The 20,734-nt window shown below is 40.0% G+C and overlaps 1 protein-coding gene across 1 annotated transcript in view; it reads left to right on the top strand.

The window, feature by feature from the left end:
• FNBP1 (formin binding protein 1) overlaps positions 1-20,734 on the top strand; it is a 104,309-nt gene that overhangs the window by 15,988 nt on the left and 67,587 nt on the right. The window contains exon 2 of the mRNA XM_082492502.1: positions 16,469-16,584. Within this exon, the coding sequence (XP_082348628.1) occupies positions 16,469-16,584 (116 nt within the window). The remainder of the gene's footprint in view (positions 1-16,468; positions 16,585-20,734) is intronic.

The following is a 20,734-nucleotide window of genomic DNA, read 5'->3' as shown; positions in this document are numbered from 1 at the left end:
ACCAGAAAGAGTTTCTGTTTTCCAAGTGGGATGAACTGCTCTCCAGCTTTCAGCATGTACACTCTTCTAGTTGAAGCAAGTGTGCAGAAGTAAGCCTGAAAGTGGGCTGTAATTTCTCTCTTGCTTCAGCAAAGAGTGAGCCCAAGTGACTGACATCTCATTCTGTGCATCACATTGTTTCCTGTTCAGCTGCTGGAACAGAGCAGCTACAAGCTGACCTAAATTTATGGTCCTCTTGTGGGATGCCAGTCTCCTCTTGACCTCTTTGCAGTATTTTTATACGTGAACTGGCTGTATTAATTGTTATTGCTATGTTATCTGCTGCTTATTTTGAGTGGCAGGCTTTTGGAGAAGTGAATTTGTAACAGATTTGCATATAATTTGTTGGCAGTGTTTATGCCAAATAGACCTGTAGAGTTGGGGAATCTATTACTTTCTGGAATTGAAGCAAACATTTGTTAGATTTCCTCCCACAATAGTGGCAGAAAAGAGCGGTGCTGTGCTTGCCATCCTCTTTTGATACTTCATGATTTGTTATTGCTGTGATAGGAAAACAAAAGTATAATGTAACCATTCCCTCTGTTTATTTTTTGTTTTTGTGGTAGCCTTCTACTTGATATTCCAGGAATGTGAGCAGAATGGAAATCAGGTTCGCATATCTGTGTAGTCTTAGTAAAGCAGTTCATTAAGAAATATCCCTTGTAAAACATGCTGTGCTATAACACCGTCTCAAAACTTAACGAGCAGCTCTCCATTACTTCTATTATGAAGATTTTAATAACACTGAAGCAGAGTTTGTGTTAGTCCTTTAACTAGTAACGCCACAATTTATGTGGTGTGGTGGTCTTGGTTTTGTTTGTCTTCAAGGCAGAATGCTTTTTATCGCTGTCCCAGTAATCAGTCCAAAGTACAGCAAGCAGCTTTACGCTTTAAAAACTGTAGCACCCTTTCAGAAAGTATCTCCGGTGCCTCAGATTTTTTCAGCTTGCTAACACATTCAGAACACAGGACAAGCAGCTTAAGATCTGAATGAGATTGTTCACCAAATGAGTTGGTGCAGCATATTAATTCGCTAGCACTTCTAAATGCCTGCAGTGTTACAAGAGCCTGCAGTGTCACTAAAATACCAGGAGATTTGTTGGCTCTAAACTACTTAAAAGAGAGTTTTAAATTCTTGTCTGCTTGCTGTAGCCTTACCAGCTTTATAAAAAATTTTGAGATCTGTATTTGAAAAATGTTGTGCGTCTTGGGCTTAGCAAAGTTAGTAAGAATCTTTTCCTGGTAGCATTAATTGTCTTGGGGTTTCATTGTTCTCTAGGTTTTACTGTATAGCTCATTATTATATGAGGCTCCTACTAGTTCTTTTATGTAGATGCCAATGCCAGTGGATACATTTATTGCATGTTTTGATATGTGCTTAATCGCAATGGACAGTCTAAGACTTATGTTGGAAAAAATAGTTGCATTTACAGTTAGGTAAACTAACATAATGTGGTTTTGTGGTTTTAATGAGACTGGTTGCAGTTAAGCTGATTTTTTTTCATGTGTACTTACTGTTCCACCTAAAGTTTGTAAGTAGGTATTTAAATGCCAGAGTAGAAGTGATAAGACAGTAAACCATTTTTCCTTTTTACTCTTTGTGCAGTAGTGCCCCCCCCCCCCCCCCCCCCCCGGTATTCTGTGCGTCAGTTCTTGGAGAAGAGGATGTGAATGAGCTTTTAAAACTACAACAAGTTTCAAACTTTAGAAGTCTATTTTTAAGGTCTTAAAATGGATTATTTTATTCAGAGATCAAACCCAAACGTTTTTGTGGAAGCTGCCTAGATGGGTAAAGCATAATGTTACTACCTGCTGCAGCGGAACTTCCATCTGAGGTTTGCAAACTGGTACCGATTCACTGTTCAGAACTGGGAATTGAATATAAAGCTCTGGCAGCTGCATGTTTAGGGGTGGAATTAAAGAAAAAAAAAAAAAAAAAACAACCAAAAAAACACCACAAACATTTAGTGCTGTCCCTTGTTTCACCAATACTGAATTTAGGCAAATACATAGTACTGGAAGATGGAATGGGCAGAAGGAATTGGTCCGACTGGTGTGACATGTGGCTTTTAATCTTGGCTCCAGTAAGCACAGTGTTAAATTGGGTAGTGCTTTTCTTCATGACTGTCTGAAAACTAGATTGACAGAAGATGACTGTTGAGGGTCACAACCCATTAGGGTTGTGAAGATGCATGCTATTCAAGCGTTGTGAAGGCTTGAAGTCTATATCATGGGACCAGCATCATTGTTATAGCACGAGTTCTAAAATACTCACATGGTTTTTTTGGAACCCAAGGACATGAGATTGTTGTCGCAAGAAAATTGAATTACCCCTTTTGCTCAGCTAGACTCGCCTATCAGGCTTATGAGCAGAATATCCATGCTGAGGGAAGCAGTCCTTACTTAAAAGGATCAAAGGATGTTGCTTGTCTTGCTCAGGATGGCGAAACATTCATTCCTGAAGCTTAGGTTTCCAAGTCATATTGGTCAAAAGAGAGTGTAATTGTTGATTTTGTTTCCATAAAATGTTCTAATTTACTTTGAGAGGCCAGAGGCTTTGTAGGGAGCCAGGCTAGAAGGTTTACACAGTCAGTAGATGCCCTACTTCTAGAAACTGTAATTTTAGGTTATCTTGGTTAGCACACTGAACTTGAGCTTTGTCCGTTGGGGCTCAGAGTGTGGCCTTACTACAGCATCTTTGTGGGACAGTCAGCAAACCACTGTGTCTTGCTCGCCATGCTGTGGTTCCCCGCTTGCCTCTGATTTCTCTGTGAACTGGTCCCTGTTTCAGATCCGTTGGGTGTATAGTCAGGACATAGCACAACGGCGCTGCTGTTAGAGCTGGAGGATCTTTGCTGCTGCTACAGCTTACTTCAAGAGCTCTCTGGTCAGGCAGTTGGGCACTTAAGATTTACGGATGGTAGAGACCATTGTGTTTGAAAACTCTAGTTCTGTATGTTTCGTGAGTGTCATGTTTATAAGGTGGGAAAATGATTTCTTCCTATTTGACAAAGCTCGGTGACACCTGATCTCTCTGTTGTTCTGGTATGAATGTTTGTTTAGCATGATGGGAGTTAAATTTACCTCTTTCTCTTTAGAAGCTTGTAATTGTCATACGTCCTGTGGAGAATCTCAAGTATCCTCGAGTGAGTAGCTGGGATGGCTCCATCACAGTCCATGCAGCGTTGTGCTTGTGTGCGTGCTGCTCTACTGACTCCGCAAACCTGAAATGTGTGTGGGACAACTTTCTCTTGTATTCTAGCATGTAATTTAATTGATGTTTGTTTGGTAATTAGCCTCAGATTAAATTATTCGTTGTCACTACTGAACAAATGCTTTGTGTGCTTTTGGTGGGTCAGCATTTTGCACATTTCCCCTTCTTTATTCCACCTACTTCGACGCATTCATTTATTTTTGCTGCGATCTTATTACTGAGAACTGAGAGAGGCTTCTGTTGGGAGAAGTGGGGAGACCCAGTGGAGTTTCAGAGAGGCTTTATACAGCAATTATTTGGTTAAGGGAAATGCAATTACTTTTCCTCAGATTTAAGATTTGATTTACTATGAGTTCACACTATAATTAATGGCAGTTGTTACCTGAGGATAAACTTTAGAGAAATGGAATAAAACTGAGTGTGTGAGAATATGAGTGTATGCTGTCTCCCTCCAAAGGAAAAGAAACTTAAGTTGTCAGAGAATCCTTGTTTATTGATAGCACTATAGGCTTTGATGCAAGGGCGATGTTACTGATCCCTGGCAAGAAGTGTCAGTGGTACAGTAGCCACATTAGGTTTGATTTGACCATATTTTAGTTTGTTAATCATAGATTAATTCTGTGGCCATACAGGTGATTGTGTCTTTTGCAGAAGAGAGGAGGTATGGCAAGATTCAGCTTAAAGTTTGAGTATTTTATTCAAGTGGGATCAGTCTGAAACAATCTTGTCAAAATCAAGACAAATGGCCTGACTCTACGAAGTACTGCAGAGTGTGTGCAAATGCAGCAGGAGTTAGTCCCTTTTCTGAAGCGTTTATGTGCTGAAAAGCTGACATGAGAAAGGTAATGGGTAATAGGAAAATATTTGACGAGATGTTAGCTGAAGGTCCTGGTTGTGATTTTCATAGCTGTAGAAGGAGCTGGGTCTTATTGTAGTAAAAAAAAAAAAAACAAACAAACCTTTGTGACAAACCCCACTAGATGGATTTAAGCAATAGCATTTCTTTAGCTTGTCATCAGGTCTTTGCTTATTTTCTATTTCTGGTCTAGCTCCAGAATGAATTTGTTTGTTTGTTTGTTTTTTTTTTGCCAGTGTTGCTAGACTCCACTCCACAGAGTGGATTGTGTGAGTGGATAATATTGAATACACTTTGGACGGAGTTAACAAATTTTGAAGTGATCAAATTTGTGTTTAAAATTTAAGTTGAATTTATGCCTAGTTTTGCAGACATTTAAAATGGTATGTACTTAGAATGACTGTGTCGTTCTATCTATTACATTAGATTTCCTGAATCGTGTATGTTTCTCTGAGAAGTCTCCTGTTTCAGAAACGTAACTGTTTTTTGGATCAGAGCAGAAGCACTAAATCAATCTAACTTCTGGGTTAAAAAATGGAATGCAGTGGGAGATGGAAATACTTAAGGCATAGCAGTAATCTTACTTGGTCCTGAGTGTGAAGTGGCCCTTGAAAAATCTAGGACTGTATTTGTAATGTCACGGTATTTAAGATATTAAATACTTTTTAAACTTCATTTGCAAAGGAGTACTTTAATCTTTTTTCAGCTGTTAGTTCCATTTAATTTGGAAAAGAGGAGGGACCAGTCAGTTTACAGATTTTCACTTTTCATTTGAACTTTAGGGAGGGGCTTTGGACATGCTTGGAGGGGAGGCTTATTTTTTTGACCCTAGGGGTTGCCATTGCTCCAATGATTCTAGGAGGCAGCCTCCAGCTAAGCAGAACTAGAGACTTTTACAATATTTTTTTTTCCAAGCGTCTGCATAAATATCCCATAAGGACACCATGCCTGCAGTGGAGTTTAGTAGTCAATTGTCAGAGTGCTTCACAGCCAGAGGAGGAGGTGAAAATGAGTCAGAGGAGTAAAGGCTGTTGTCTTCTGTTTAATAAATAAATACACCTTTGCATTAGCATTTGTATAGAAAAGAGATTCACACACATGCTCAATTCTCTACTGGACAGGTGATTTATTTAATGGAGATTAGAAGATCAGAAGTTTTGCCATTCAGAATACCAGGCATACCTGGCAAGGGCTTTGGTGGTTTTTTGGTTTGTTTTGTGTTGTGTTTTTTTTTTTTTTTTTTTAATGTAACCCATATGGGCTACATTTCGATAGAGGGAGACCAAGGACTCCTATTTTGTAAAGTTTAAAAATGTCACTAATTTTTTTAAAGTGGTTACATATTAAAAAAATAATCAAATCAAATACCTTCAAAACCAAACAAAAACACCCTCACCCAAATATTACACCTCCAAAGAATTCAACAGAATGGGATTGAAATTCAGGAATTCCTAAACTCCAGCTGCGTGCTTAGAGTAGTGTTGCATTTGAAAAGGCTTGATGTTAACAACAAAATCGTGCACTTTAAATGTGCATAGAACAGCTTGGATATTCTACATGATGAATCCAGTATGGCATTGGTTTATGAAGAAGTTGGGCAAAAAGCTGGTTTCCTCAAAATACATTCCCAGAGACTACTACGGTTTTAAGTATTGTTCTTGTGGATAAGATTGTACTATTGTAATTCAGAATGGGTTTGGATAAGAGGGCAGAATTGCCTTTTGTGTGTGTCTTCTTTTAAATGGATCAGCAGGCTTGTTTGTTTTTCTATTGTAGTTATCCCTGCAATAAGTAAGAACACTGTATGGTTCATTTTTAACAATTAGTACACAGCTGCCCAAAGGGGAAACTGTGTGGGCAAGAGATCTTGTTGATCTTTGTTTTGACAGCTGGTATTATTAAGGGAGAGCTTTGCAGAATGGAAAAAAAGAGGATGAAAATCAGTCAACAGTTAATCCAAAGATGTAGCCAGGCACCAGAAGATTTACTGGGAATTAGTTCTAAAATTGCATTTGTTCAAATTATTTCAGAATAAAAGAATGGGTGTGTATTAAATCAAGGAAGTGGGATGGTGCTGGGGAACAGTGAAAAGTTGCAACATTGTCAACTGAAAAATCTTACTGGAACAACAACATCATATATTTAGCATTGTTACCATGCTGCAACTCCTGAGGGAGGCAGCTCAGATCTGGAGCTCTGATGCGGCTCATGATTTATACCATCCCAGCAGCAGAGCGATACACACCAGAATCTGCTCATTTTCAAAGCTCTTGTTTATAACGCACAGAACAGCACAGTGAATCCCTGTGGGTCATTGCAGCTTTCAGTCTGCAGCTCTGGATACTGTCAGCAAAAACCAAATCCTTGTCCCATTCCTATTCCCCCAGGAGGAACAGAAGGAAGAGGTTAGCATTGCTTTGTTTTGTTTCTTTGTTTTTTCAAATGAGTTTCGTGGGTATTATTAATGCTAATGGTAGAGATGCATCATCTCTCTGGGGCCCAGTAGATTTTAGTAGTTATGAGCCTTGTTTAGCTTTTGCTTAGTTAATGAGTCTGGATTTTAAGGTCTAGCTTCTGCTGCTTAGCCCCATACCTAATAGGAATAAGTTCATTTAAGTCGCTTGAATTGTGCTGGTATCGCCAAAAGGAGAAGCAGCTCGTGTGTGTTTGTCTTCAGTTTAAATAACTGAACATGTACAGAAAAAGGTTGAAATGCACTCAGTTGTTCAATAAAAGTAGTTGGTATTTCTGACCTTACATCTAGCATTAGTTGAGGTTTCTTTCTTATTATCTTGCTCTTTAATAGCTTTCTTATCCTGGGTTGTAATTTGCACATTATAATGTATTTTGAAACAAAACCGTGTCCCATTCTGGGGTTTCTTGCGTGTCTTTATAAGCGGAATTCTATGCTTGAAAAGAAGTGTTCATTTCTGAACGGTCTGCTTATGACAGATGGTTCTCATTGTGGCAAAGTTGTGCAGTGCCTCAAACCTCAAAATGTATAAACTTATTTGAAGGAAATGAATTGCTGCTGCAGCATGGCCTTCTATGAAAAGTATACTTGGACATTGCGAACAATGTTTTGTGAGCCTTACCTTTTCCTTTTTTGAAGAATAATATTAATTTTCAAGAGCATGAAATTTTGACACCTCTAAGATGCACATTTCCTCTTTCAAGAGATGTAATGCAACTTTCTTAGAAGCGTCTCCTGCTGATAACAGCAGATGTCTTGTGTCAAGTCTCTAACACCTCTGTATGGCCTTTTCAGGTAATTGTTTAAATAAAAGTGGAACAGCACCTATATAGTGCTCTATACTAGCTGGACTTAGGTTCTTCGACATGTGCCACCCAGGGCATGTAATCCACCTAACTTCACATCAAAATCTCCCCTGTTCCAAGAAAACCAGCCTTCCCGTTAGCCTTTTGCCTGCAAAAGGACAGACCATCTTATTGTCTCTAACTATCCAGTATCCTTTGATTCAGTTGCTGTTTCTTTTAATCACCTATTACACATCAGCTCTGCCCAGCTCCAGTTGAGCCGTTCACATCCTCCTGCCTTCCCGCTCCCTAGAACTAATCATTCCTCTCTGCTGTCTTACTTCTCACAGCATCTTTTTAAGCTGCTGCAGCACCAGCAACCACATCCTCTCTCTCACCTTCCTTCCTGGCTGCTGTGTTAGCACTGTTACTTGCGCTGTTGCTATAGAGGGACCACAAGTTCTGCTTTACCACATCCTTTGTAGGATGTCTTGGTTTGACACCAGGATGGCAGAGGAGGAGGGCTTGGAGGCCTAATAGGTTTGGGCTCTGATGAGGAAGGCTGTTTACTGTAGTGGTAAGAGCAGCCCCTGGAGCAAAGACCAGGAGGTTTCTTGCAGTAGCACCTGCTCCTCCTGGGGCTCCACCACTCCTGCACCCATGGCTGAGCTGCAGCAGTGACTCAGAGGCTTCTGGCTGCTGCAGGAAGGAGCAGTTTCAGTTCATGGTTTAAGCTGTCAGCAGAGAGAACTAGACATTGAGAGCGTGTGTGTGACTGTCTTGGCAGTTGATGACACTGGTTGTACTCACACAGGGCAGTGTCCTCCCGTGAGCCATGTGTCAGGGTGTGCAAGGCGTCCATGACACATGTGACAGTGGGTCACTGAGGCGAGTGCTTGGGCTTTGCTCCTGCTGACCTGCAAGCAGGCGGAGGGGTCTTGCTGCTGACCTGATGCTCTCTGCTGCTGCCGAGGGAGTCGCTGTCCCTCCCATCCCCGCTTCCGAGCTTGTTAGTTGGCTTTGTGCTGCGGTTTGTCCTGCTCCCTGTAACCCCTGCTACACTTAGGGTCTGGTGGTGTGCATCACCTTCACTACAATGAGGTTGTTAAGCTACACTAGTGTGAAGACAAGCTCAGCATTTTCGTTAGCAGGGGATGTATCTACGCAGCTTTACTGTAGGTGGGTCTTTTTGTCAGATGTTGCAATTTAATTTGTTCCTTGTCAGCCCTGATGATCTGGTTGTACTCCCAGAACTGGCTTTGCCTCAGCCCGGCTGTAATACTCGTTTTGCTCTCCAGGTGCTGGCCTCTGTGCCATATGCTCGGGTAGCTTTTGTCAGAAGCACTTCTTGTTTGACTTCTGTCAGGTTTCCTTCAAGGTAGGGTTAGGGTATGGCCGAAACCTTCCTGTGAGACAGCACTTCTGCTTAATTAGCAGGAGGGGTCACTCTTGAGGTTGTGGAAGGTGGTTTTCTGGGTGGGGATGAGTTTGGTTGGTCTCAGGAGCAATTAAGAGGGTTACTCCCTGGTGCTGCCCTTTGCTGTGCAAAGGGCCTCGCTATTATACTGGGGCAACATTATTTTAAATCCAAATTAAATTAACATAAATATGAGAATTTATTTTACTTTACAGCTTCAGCAAAATGCTGAGGAGAGTAAGCGTTTCAAGGCTCAAATATAGACCAGAAACTACTTGATTCATAATGTTTATTGGAACAAGTAGGACAATTAGAGGTGAGTTTATCTAGCAACACAGAAGATATTTCAACATAAAACATAGTCTGTTTCCAGTCTTGATTTCTGGGATTTCCCCCCCTGCCCCAAGTTTGAAAGGCACTCAGTTGTCTAATTATGCAGCAAAGAATCTTATTTTTGTTTCTCTTTTCTCCTAGCTAGATGACATTCTGAGGGGAATCAGAAGAGATAGAAGGATAATAAAAATGAGTTTAAGGGGTGGCGATGAAGGGAAAACAGAGGTGGGAAAGCTGGATTTTTTTTTTTCTGGGGTATTTGTTATTCAGCTCGAGTGGAAACACACCTGTTTAAGGTGAAGGGTCAGGAAGAATTTATTTCATACTCAGAGTAAAATGAAATTAAACATGTGAATAGGAGATCCGCATGCAAAATGCATGTGATCGTAAATAGTTTTGCAAATGAGAACTAGTTATACAGGCGTAATGGAAGGGTAGGTTCAGAAAACAGCTGGTAAAGCGACATCATCATTTGAATGTAAACCAAAAAGAGATGGACTCTCTGTGCCATCAGTACATCTTCCATGGTGCTGTCAGTCCTTATCTGTGCTGCGTGAAGCAAAAGGTTAGTGTCCTGTACTCCATTTCATACTTAACATACTTAACGTGTATAAACACTGATGATTGTTTAGTTGTCATTAACAGAGGATTTCACTGACTATAGCTGACAAGTTTTGTGTGGGAAGTTCTCTCTCATCAGTAGTGGCTGAGTCAACAGATGCTGAAGCGCTTTCGTATTTTCTGCTCATCTCTGTTTTTTGGAAGGCTCTTGCAGTGTTAGCCTGTACTTTATGCATTTTCTTTCATTATTAATTTGCCTGAAGACTAACATTTGCATATAGCTTTATTGTAGGTCTCCAAGGATCTGTGATCTGAATTCTGTTGTATTCTGCTAGCGCTATAGTGCCATATGGGACTTAACTGAGCCTATGAAGGTCTCATCATCTTGTTAATTATTTTTATAATTTGAAGTTGTTAAACCATGGAATCTAAAAAAGTAATTTAGAATTTGAACACTGTAATGTATTCTTGATCTTCGCTTTAATTCTTTTTTGCCTACGGAAATGGGTGAGAGTGTTTAAAAACAGAGTGATGTGGGAAGATAAGGTATGAACCAGAGGTGAAAATTAGCGTTTAATTCCCTGATTCCTACTTGTTTTTAGGACACTGGATAAACAAGTCATTTTGGGAGGAAACAGAATCAAACACCCTGGAGAATGATGCAGTAGAAAGTCTTCAAATATTCTTAACGATTAAGAATCGAGAGTCTTTATGTTGCTGGATTAGAATTATAGGAGGAATCTGCTAAATAAGAGGCTTTGTTTTTCTGTTTTTAGCATCTGAATTTGCAGCACACTCTTTCTTCACTACTTGTCTCTGTATTGGCTTTCTTCTTAATTTCACACGCCCGCACCACTACCTGTGAAAAGAGCAGGAAGAGCGACAGTTGAGCCTGGTTACTGGTATAGTAAACACTGCCATCAAAGTCTAATTGGAGCAGGTCTGACACAATGATCAAAATTGCGGAATTAATTGGTGAAGTCTCCCAGAATCTAATTTTTTGTTCAGGCTTGAAACCAAATAGAAATCCCAGGACTTCTGGCCTAGCTGTTTGGTGGAGTTGGATTCCACATCATCAGCTTTTCTGTTTGTGAAAAGCACTTACCAGACACAGGGAGTATAGAGACCAGAGGGAGTGTTGTCTAGCTGTGGAGAGCCTGAGACTGTAACTCATGGGAAGAGTGGGGGCACCCCCTTTATTCCAGTAGATACTAATGCTGGAGCCCCTGATGGCAAGTAAGGTCACATCCATCATTGGATCTGAGCAAGATTTGGGTTGAACTAGTTTGCAATAGATGGAAGCACTCTTGAAAGAGGAAGGAATATCTTACTAAGCCGATCTTCAAAGACCACATTAATAACACTTTCTTTATTGCTCAACAATTGGTTGTACTCCATGTTATGTGCCTTAAAAATGGGAAGAAAGCTTTTCTTTTGTTTTCTTAATAGCTAACTTTCTTCTTCCCAAAATAATTTGCGTAGCTGGGGAATGTGACTTCAGGAGAACAGTTCAGAAGAGGATTTGACAGCTTAAAGTAGCCGTTAAAATGAGGAAAAGCAAATAGGCAGCAGTATTTCCATTTTAAGCATTGTCAGAGTAATAAGCGTGCAGCCAAGTTTCAGAAAGAATGCATGAATGTGAGGTTATTTGGGCAGCGGTAAAAATACCGGGAGACGATTAATGGAAATGGAGTTAGAAACACACTTTGCCTTAGGGATACAATTTTCAGAGCGTTCTGGGTACTTGGATGTCCAATTCCCATTCAGGTTAATGATGTTAATAAAGTTCTTTCCTCTTCTGAGCTTTAACTTTGTGTGCACGCTCAAGAATGTGTTAAGCTCTGGACAAAGATACTGTTTGTTTCAAGCAGCAGAGGCTCTGCTTTCCCACCCACGTGAAGTCAGGTCAGTCAGCTCGTATATTCAAACTCCTCCATCACTTGGGGAAGAGGTGAAGTGTTTGTACTGGCATGTGTTGCTGTCATTGGGAAGCCGCTGGAATCTGATGAAGAGGAATGTTACAGCTGTATGAGTAGTTTAATTATGTGCACATCTTGACTGTCAATCAAAAGTCTGTTACTTTTAATAAGCTGTTGATATCACAATAAGCATAGGGACTTCAAAAATGGGAGAACATGAGATTTGGCAGGTTGGAAGGCCAAAGGACATACAGTAACGTGAAGGCTGTGGTGGAAGCCTGCTCAGATACATGACTCATTGTCAGTGCAGTATTTTGCTCAAGAGTGTTCTTAAATGTAGACCAGTCTCAGAGTCAGGAAAGTAGTGAATGCTTCTAGAAAATGTTTTGGTGTTTCTTTTTCAGAGAAAACAGGTGCAAAGTGACCTTTTGTTTGCCCTCCTCGCTGTGGTTTGGTGGGAGCATTCTCACTGAACAGTGTCATGCTTCTTGTCTTGTTTTCTTGCTTTTGTTGAAGAATGCTAAAGCCTTGTGGAATTTATTGTTTTCTAACGTTATCCCTAACTGGAAGGGTGAGTAGGCTGCAAAAAGGAACAGAGGAGAGTGTGTATGTTGAAATTGACAGCTGAAACAGCAGCTCATGGAGGTACCTGAGCCATCTTCTAGCTGACGACCAAACCTGCACAGCTGCAGGGCACACTTTACCTGTTAAACCTGTATCCATCACCGGCAGGGATGGTGCACTGTGTGCCAAAGCCATGTACTGCTCTTATAGACTGCTCCTGGTTGTAGATCCAAGGCCCTTCAAAGCTGAGACAGGTAAATCTTCAAAAGCTGCACTCTTGCTTGTGTTTGGAAGGTAAATGCTTCTCCAGCCACCAGCTTCTTCCTGGCTTCAGTGGGACACTGATGCCTTTATTGATCTCTGTGTTTGAAAATCCTTGTTGAGTTTTACTATTTGAGTACAAGAAGATTCTTACACCCAGTGCTACAAGTGCTTAAGTTACCCAGAGGACTAGCTAATTTACTGATGACATTTCCCCCTTCATGAGATCTTTTTTGCTGGGATTAATTACTATGAAGAGCTTTCTTGTAAGTTATGAAATTTTTCTGGTGTTCAGTGAAAACTGAAATGAAATACAGTACTGGAGTTTGGGAATCTGTGGAAAAACTTGCTTTTCTACAGTCTGCTTCTGGGAGATCTTTTATGGGAGGCAGTCTATTATGGAGAAGGTGAAAACCTTGTTGTTAAAAATACAAAACTACTAGATACTAAGGATGCTAGACCAAATTTGCTACAGAATAGTTGAAAATTTTTTCACTTCACACTTCAGATTCCATGTGCTAATGCCTTTTTGTAATGAACTTTGAAAATACTAAATCCATTTAAAAAAAAATCTTTTCAATATTGATTGTTTGAAGGCATGATATTATTGTTAACTACTCAGAAAAATCTCCTTTTCACAAGTTCTGGGTTTGCATTGATTGCATGTATCCCCAGACTTGGGTTTCCATGAATTAAAGATTATACAAAGGTTATGCTTTACGATCAAAGCATGCTGTGTACTCTGTCATCCCTACCATTCGTTAGCCTTACACAGAGCCTAACACAGAGCCTTTGCTGACCTTCAGCTTGCTGAGCAGATCCATGAAGCAAGGAGGACTATCCGTGTAGGGTCTCTCTGGCTGCACTTACTTTCTTTTTCAATCTTATGCTCAGCAAGTGATCGTGTTGCCAATTTTGCCGATGTTTTTCATGCTTAAGGAACACAGAAAAAGAACGGATAATGGAATACATGACTCCAGTGTAACACTGTTGTGGGGTGTTGGCTGCTTAGTGAAATGGCACTTGGGCCAAAACTGTTCCATGCCTGGAAAAGGACAGAGACTCTTCTCTTTCACGAAGTCTGCAGAAAGCTGAATTCCACCTTGCCTTGCTGCTTTATAGCTCAGTGCTTGTAGTTTATCTGGTTGAGGTTCTTCTGGTTACAGCTCGGCGCAGGACAAGTGTCTCCGCTTTATAAATAGAAAGTTAACATCTTCACACAGTTGGTCTGTCTGACAGCAGCACGGTGGTGTATTCTCCTTTGCACTGCACATCATGGAGTTTTCTTTCGCCAAACTTGACATAGTGAGGCCGCTGAAACATTCCAGCAGATCCATCTATGGGATAACAGACCACACGAAGGCAGCTCCCTGGAGCCATTTTCAGGTTTTTATTCATACTCTGGTCTAAATGATGCTCTGAACATTGAGTTGGGGTGGTGGTGATGGTGGTGGAAGAGGTTTGGACAGCCCACCACCAAGATTGCCTTTCCAGGGTGAACCTGCTCTATCTTCCTGTGCAGTCAGCAGTCTGAATCTTGAAGGGCAGGATCTCCTTGAAAGGCATTCTTTCTTATGGGAAACTATGACCTTTCCTCTTTGAACGGGCCTGCAGTAGAATACTAAGTTGGTTTCTTGTTGCTAGTATGGTATATCTGATAAAGGTGGTTTAATTTGCTTACAGGGACTAGGAAGTGGATTTCCCTCCCTGAGATTTCCCTTCTCAAAGTTGGGAGTATGTGTGAATGCATGTAAACTTGTGAAGTAATGGGCTGGCCTCTTAGGGTATTTATTTTATATGCCTGTGTTTGTGTTAAATAATGTAAATTGTGGAAGAGTAGGCTGTGGGATAGCTTTAAGACCTCTTTATCAGAAACCTTAAAAAGGTCATGTTTGCACTACTTCCTTGATGCCAGCATAACCTGAGAGATGTAGAGGTTGTGTATTTGAAGCCGAGCAGAAGGTTGTGCTGGCATCGTACTCCAGACAGCACACCATGTTCCTTCCTGATCTGAGCCCTCTGGGAGGAGGAGAGGTCCGTGATGTTACCCGTGTCATCTTTGTAATCTCCCCAGCTGTGAAATTGTCTGAAAAAAGGATTTGTCTATATGCAAATATGTACTGGTTTAGTCCACGTCTTCCCTTCTTCAGAATGCATACATCCTCTTTTTGAGTTAATGATGTTACATAGGTTTAAGGGTGACTTATATTGCTGGAAGTCAGGCTTTTATTCTTTATAGTTTGAGTCTCTTCCCCCCCCCAACTTGCCCTTAACCACTTTTTCTTAGTTCCTGGAGCACAAGGCTTAGAAATTCTTTACTGTTTTTGTAACTTTATACTATTGCCCTTCTCCTGTTCTCCCCCCAATGCCTCTTTAATTGACTAATAGTGATATAATTTCAACTGAAGCCTAGTCTGGTTTGGCTGAACTGGTTTAAAATAGTACCTTATACTAAACCAGAGCAAACACGCAGATACACAAACCCAGTGTGTCCTATTCCGTGCATGTTACCTGCTGTCTTAACTAGCTTCTTGCTAGAGTTTTGCAATTTTTCCGCCTCTAATTTGATTCCTATTTCTTCCCTTCAAAACACAATTAAAACATTTTTGTTAGCGAGTAGCAGCTTCTGTGTACACGACTGTTTTGTTCAGTGCTGGAGGAATCTCTCCTGATCCCGATCTAATTTACTGTCAGAGCCAGATATGCTACAAAGCAACAAGTGGTATTTGCTTAAAAGCAACATATTAATAAACTAGGCTATGTAGTAGTTTTCTGTTTGGTTTGTTTTTTGTTTTTGTTTTTTCCTACTCTGTGCATCTAAAGAAATGGGTTTGTATTGCTTTGATAACATTTGATGGTAACTCTGAAAGTCGCAAGACCAAATCTTTGGCAGATAGAAAGAAGCATCGCTTCTGTCAGAAGCTTTAATTGTGGCAGCTAAGCATCTGACCCAATTCTATTGCTGTGTACAGTTTTTTGGAAAATGTTGTAATTCTGCCCTTTGTACTGCAGATATACAAACGTATTCTCTATTTTCCATGTAAACCATAATGGAACCTGATGCCAAATAAGTCAGGCTGATATTAAAGACCTTGTTTACACTGTGTTTCTGTCAGGATAATTATTCAGTGTATCACAGTTTAAAAAGTATTTTACAAATCTTGTAGAAGCATTCAGTTCTTAAATGCTGGGTAGAATGGATGATTTGAAATTTGAGTGTTGTTGAAGTAACCAAATTTTAAAAAATAAGGTAATTTTAGGTTAAATCTGCAGATAGTAATAAGATGGGTTGGATAATTAATTTGGATTTAGAGTTGCTTAATTTCTTTTGGCATTTGCAAATCCCAAACTGACTTGTGGAATGTTCTTGATTGGAAAAGATTTTATTGAAAACACGTGTGACTGTTTTTGAGGACAACAGTATTTGAAGAACAAAGTAACATCTGTATATAAATAGAGGTAGACAAGAAAACGTACTGTAAGTGTAGCTGATGTCATATTTTGTGGCATGATTTGATAGCATGTCTTCTGTTTTAGAACAAAACAGGCTATAGGGGAAGTAAATTCGGTTCTGTAAAAAGATCGTTAACTGTTCTAAATGATATTTTAAATTCGTAACACTGACAGAGCTTGACTATAAATCTGTATTTTACAGACTAAAATCAGAAGTATTAATTAGGAGTAGACCTCAAATTCGTGAAACTTCTATTAACGCTTTAGAGTAACATAAAGTACTGGCAAGAGTATCCATTTCTTATTCTTTGTCCAAGTATGTCTTTATATTAGAAAATTGTATTCAGTGGAATTGCCGGTATTTCGGAAATGAAAGTGTCGCAGAAATGAGAAATGAAGAATGGTACCAAATCTCTCTCACGTTAAGAGACAGATTTCCATTGATTTAAAAACCTGTGTCGCTACAAAAATATCTTAACTGTGGTAATGGAAAATATTAATAACACTTTCTTTATGGCGATACGCACTTTGGAAATTATTTGTAGTTATCTCTATGTTCAACGAGACTAAACTATTTTTTTGATTCATTGCAGGACCAGTTTGACAACTTAGAAAAACACACGCAATGGGGTATTGATGTTCTGGAAAAATATATCAAGTTTGTAAAAGAAAGAACAGAGATTGAACTCAGCTATGCAAAGCAGCTTAGGTAAGTTGATATGTAAAGTCCTGGACTTGAGTTGCATCTGTTCAGAGCCTGTAATCATCTGTCAGAAGTGATAATTTATTTGGTTTATAATAATGGGTTTCAGAGAATAGCTTTAATTTAGAGAATGGAAAGCTAAAGTTAATTTAAGATACTGTTTTATTACTGCTGCTAAAAATCATATGCTTTGCAAAAAGAAAGGTTATTTAGGTGACTGAATAGCATACTAGGGCTTACTCACAATTTATATATGATTAATGGCTCAGGCTTTGAGGATAGCATTGTAATGTTTTCCATGAAATTAGGACTGCTGTGTGTAAATGCTGAAGGGTTTAAGTATTCAGCAGAATAATGATCATTTGTTGTAAGGCAAAGTTTAGGGTTTCTTTTCATAATACAGACTGTGAATATGTGTTGAAGAAACTGTAGGTCAGAAAGTCAGTCTTAGCCCTTGGAAATTTCATCTGTGTAGTTAGCCAGGTTGCAGCCTGAGATTTGAATTTTGATGCTTTTATAATAGAATCCTGAATGGTTTAGGTTGGAAGGGACCTTGAAGATCGAATTCCAACACCCCTGCCGTGAGCATGGACACCTCCCAGCAGACCAGGTTGCTCAAAGCCCCATCCAGCCTGGCGTTAAACATCTCCAGGGATGGAGCTTCCACATCTTTTCTGGGCAACCTGGGCTACTGCCTCACTACCCTCAAAGTGAAAAATTTCTTCCTAATATCTAATCTAAATCTACCTTCTTCCAGCATGAAGCCATTTCCCCTCATCCTATCACTACATGCCCTTGTAAAAAGTCCTTCCCCGGCTCTCTTGTAGGTCCCCTTTAGGTACTGGAAGGCCGCAATAAGGTCTTCTTGGAGCTTCCTCTTCTCCAGGCTGAATGACCCCAACTCTCTCAGCCTGTCCTCATAGGAGAGGTGCTCCAGCTCTCTGATCATCTTCGTAGCCCTCCTATGGACCTGCTCCAACAGGTCCTTGTCTTTCCTAATCTTGCCACTGTTCTTGTGATGCATCTCCTAAGCAGAGCAGAGATCCTGTGAATTTATCTCAAGTAGTTAAATTACTGGAAATTCCTGCTACATACGTTCTACATGTCTGGTTCGACAAGCAAGTTGTAGGTACAGAGATTGAGTGTATGTGAACCAGACCCAGAAAATGTATTCCTTGAGGTCAGATCCAGTGTAAATGGGGAAGGGATGCCAAGAACCCTACCACAATGAGTAGCTCTTACCCTGCTTTACCCAGTAGAGTAGAAAAAACGAGAGGTGAACAGCGGTTAGAAGGGAGAACAACATGCAGACAGTCCTGCTGCTGTGGAGAGAGGCTGTGGTGCAATATCATTGGCAGCCACTGGTGTCCAGGGTGATAAACTGGAGGTGGTGGAGCTAACTGGGGAGGGGAGTGCAGGAGTAATCCTTCCTAACACCTCCAATAAATCCATACCTTTCTTTTTGCATGACTATAATACATATCAGAACTCTTTCCATCTATTCAATATTTATAGAGGTTGAGATCTGAGATTCTAGTTGATCTGTATATATCTAAAGCACAACGTCTATTAAAAAAAAAAAACCACCCAAAATTTTGCATGCTTGTGTTAGAATGGATTTGAGATGCACAATGGCCTGTTATTTACTAGGAGCTGGTAGCTGATAAAACCCTGCCTTTATGGTTATGTGCTTTCTCAGGGGAATGCCGCAAGGATTCCCCAGGGTTTCTGTTATAGACAAGCAGGAAATAGAAAATGACTTGTACAGGAACAAATTGCTCATATCCTATGGAGATGAGAAGAGATTGAATTACAGAGGCCAAATGAGCTGGAAGAAAGAGAGTATGACTGTAGTGGGAAACCCCAGCAGAGTATCTGTGTGAGCAGACCTGTCTTATGAAGAATCACACTAGACTCAATTTCTTAGGATGATAAATTTCAGGTGTAAAGAGTGTAATTATGAAAATAAACACACACCAAAAAAAAACCCAAAACATTTAAGGAAAGTGGGAGATAGTTTTATCTCTGACTATTTAGAAACTCTGAACTCATGAGTTTTATTTCTTATTCTGTCCTAGACTTCCAAAACAAACTTGGGCAATTTGTTTCTTCTCTCTGTATTTTAATTCCTAATACATAGCTGCATTTGTCTCTCCCACCCACGGGTATGATTTGAGGACAAATACATTCATCCCCGAGGAGCTCTTAAACACAATGCTGTTTGGAGTCATCTAAGAAGTTAGAGGTATAAAAGAAAAAACAGACTTGTCAAATGTTGAGATAAAACAGGGCTGGACATAAAACAAAACAAAAAAAATAATGCATCTGCTTTTAGTAAGTCTCCTCAAGCCTGGTGCAAACCTGTCCTGCGTCACATCCGTTTGGTGTGAAAGGGCTGCAGTGTATCACTGCATGTCATAACTTACAGACATGTGTTAACTCGTCCCTTTTTAACAATAAGATACTCCTGTGGATTTAACTCAAAGTTTTATTTATAGTGAAAGCTGCTGAACTTTGTTTTCATGTGTGGAACTTGTATTTTCTGCTTGGTCTCTGGGCTCCCTAGCTAGCTATTCTCCCTGTCTGACTAGCTATGTCTCAGCCTGGTCACCTGTTGAAGTTTAATTGTCTCCTATTGAAAAATGTTTCTTTCCTTCCTCTTTATAATTCTGTAGACATATACGTAATATTTTGTTTTAAAAGTATTAAGTTAGATCTACATATTTGCAGGATACATCAAATTTATATGGTTACACGAGTGGAAGAAACTCCCTGGTGTCACATACCTTACACATTGTGCATGCACTGTTCAAGTCCTGCTTGTACCATTTACAATCAGTCCTGGTTTGACAGTCCAGTTCAGATTTGACATGACTGTTTTCTTAATTGTTTTACATTATAATTGTTGAGTCATTAAAGTAGGCTAGGAAGGAAGGGATGCAGAAACTACGATAGAGTGTTCGCTTGTTCCTGCATTTTGTTTTGAAGTTCCATTGGATGTTGACATGCTGGACACTGTGCTCTGAGGGCTGAAGTGGTGTTTTGTTGTCCTCCTTCCCATGTCACTACTTACCTTACACCACACATACTTTAAACATCAAAAAGTGTGTCAAAAGTCTCACCTAATGTGACAGTGGATAGATAGCCTTGAGGAAGACGTATTGGAAAAAAGTGCTTAAGATATTAGGATAATCTGAGAATCGGGAGCTTCTGATGGATGATAAATGTGGGAGAAAGAGCAAGAAGTCAAAGAAGTGGAAATAAGGGAGCAGAGAAACAAGCTGGAAAGGCAAAAAAATGATGCAGTGTGAAAGGCAAATAGAAATGTGAATTGGAGACAGGTGCACAGGCTAGCACAGAATCTTCCCAGAATTGCTATTTGCTGATCTTTGTTCTTATGTGTTAGCTCCCTCTTTAATCACTGTTAGCTCTGAAGGTGTTACTGCTTCATGAGCTTGAACCTGGGAAGTGCCAGTGTTGTGGTCGTGACACTGCCTGATTGGATGCTGAATTTCAACGTGGGGGAGTCATATTGACCCTTACTTGATTCAGTATCACTTCTGGATTCAGTATCTCTTCTGGGTTTTTTGTGTGTATTCTGGTTTAAAACCCTATGTAAGTTTTTGATTAAAAAAAGGGGGAAAACTTGAAAAGTTCAAATATATAGACTCTATATTTTGTGTTTTATAAAGTACATATAAAATAATAAAATGTTTAACTGAAATGCTAATCCCTGTTATATGCTTTCAGAATCTTTTTTTTTTTTTCTGTGAAAGTATACTGTCTGGATTTTTTTGCCCTAGCTCTGTAGCATTTCTACACCTTTAAAGGTTCACAAAGAAGACAGTAGCTCTGTATGCCGGAATTGATTGGGCAGCATGACAGTGCAGGGACACGTGCGTTTTGAGTGTGTGTGAAAATGCCTTATTAGTGTGGTCTTCTGTGTGTGTTTTCTTGTGGTTTTTCCTCTCCTCTTTGGGCAGGTGTGTGGAGGGAGGCATTCCTGTGGCATACAAAGAGTGCTGTAAGACCTTCTGTAATCACACAGAACAGTTTGCAGAGTTCTTGCTATGCTGGTAGTCTTTGGTTAAAACTGCTGTATGCAGAATTAGAGAAGAGGTCGTTGTTTCAGAGCATCCCCTTTCCAGAGAAGGCA

The sequence above is a fragment of the Vanellus vanellus genome (genome assembly GCF_965231255.1).
Source record: "Vanellus vanellus genome assembly, chromosome: 18".
NCBI classification, from domain to species: Eukaryota; Metazoa; Chordata; class Aves; order Charadriiformes; family Charadriidae; genus Vanellus; species Vanellus vanellus.
This window is presented reverse-complemented; position numbering and strand designations above follow the sequence as displayed.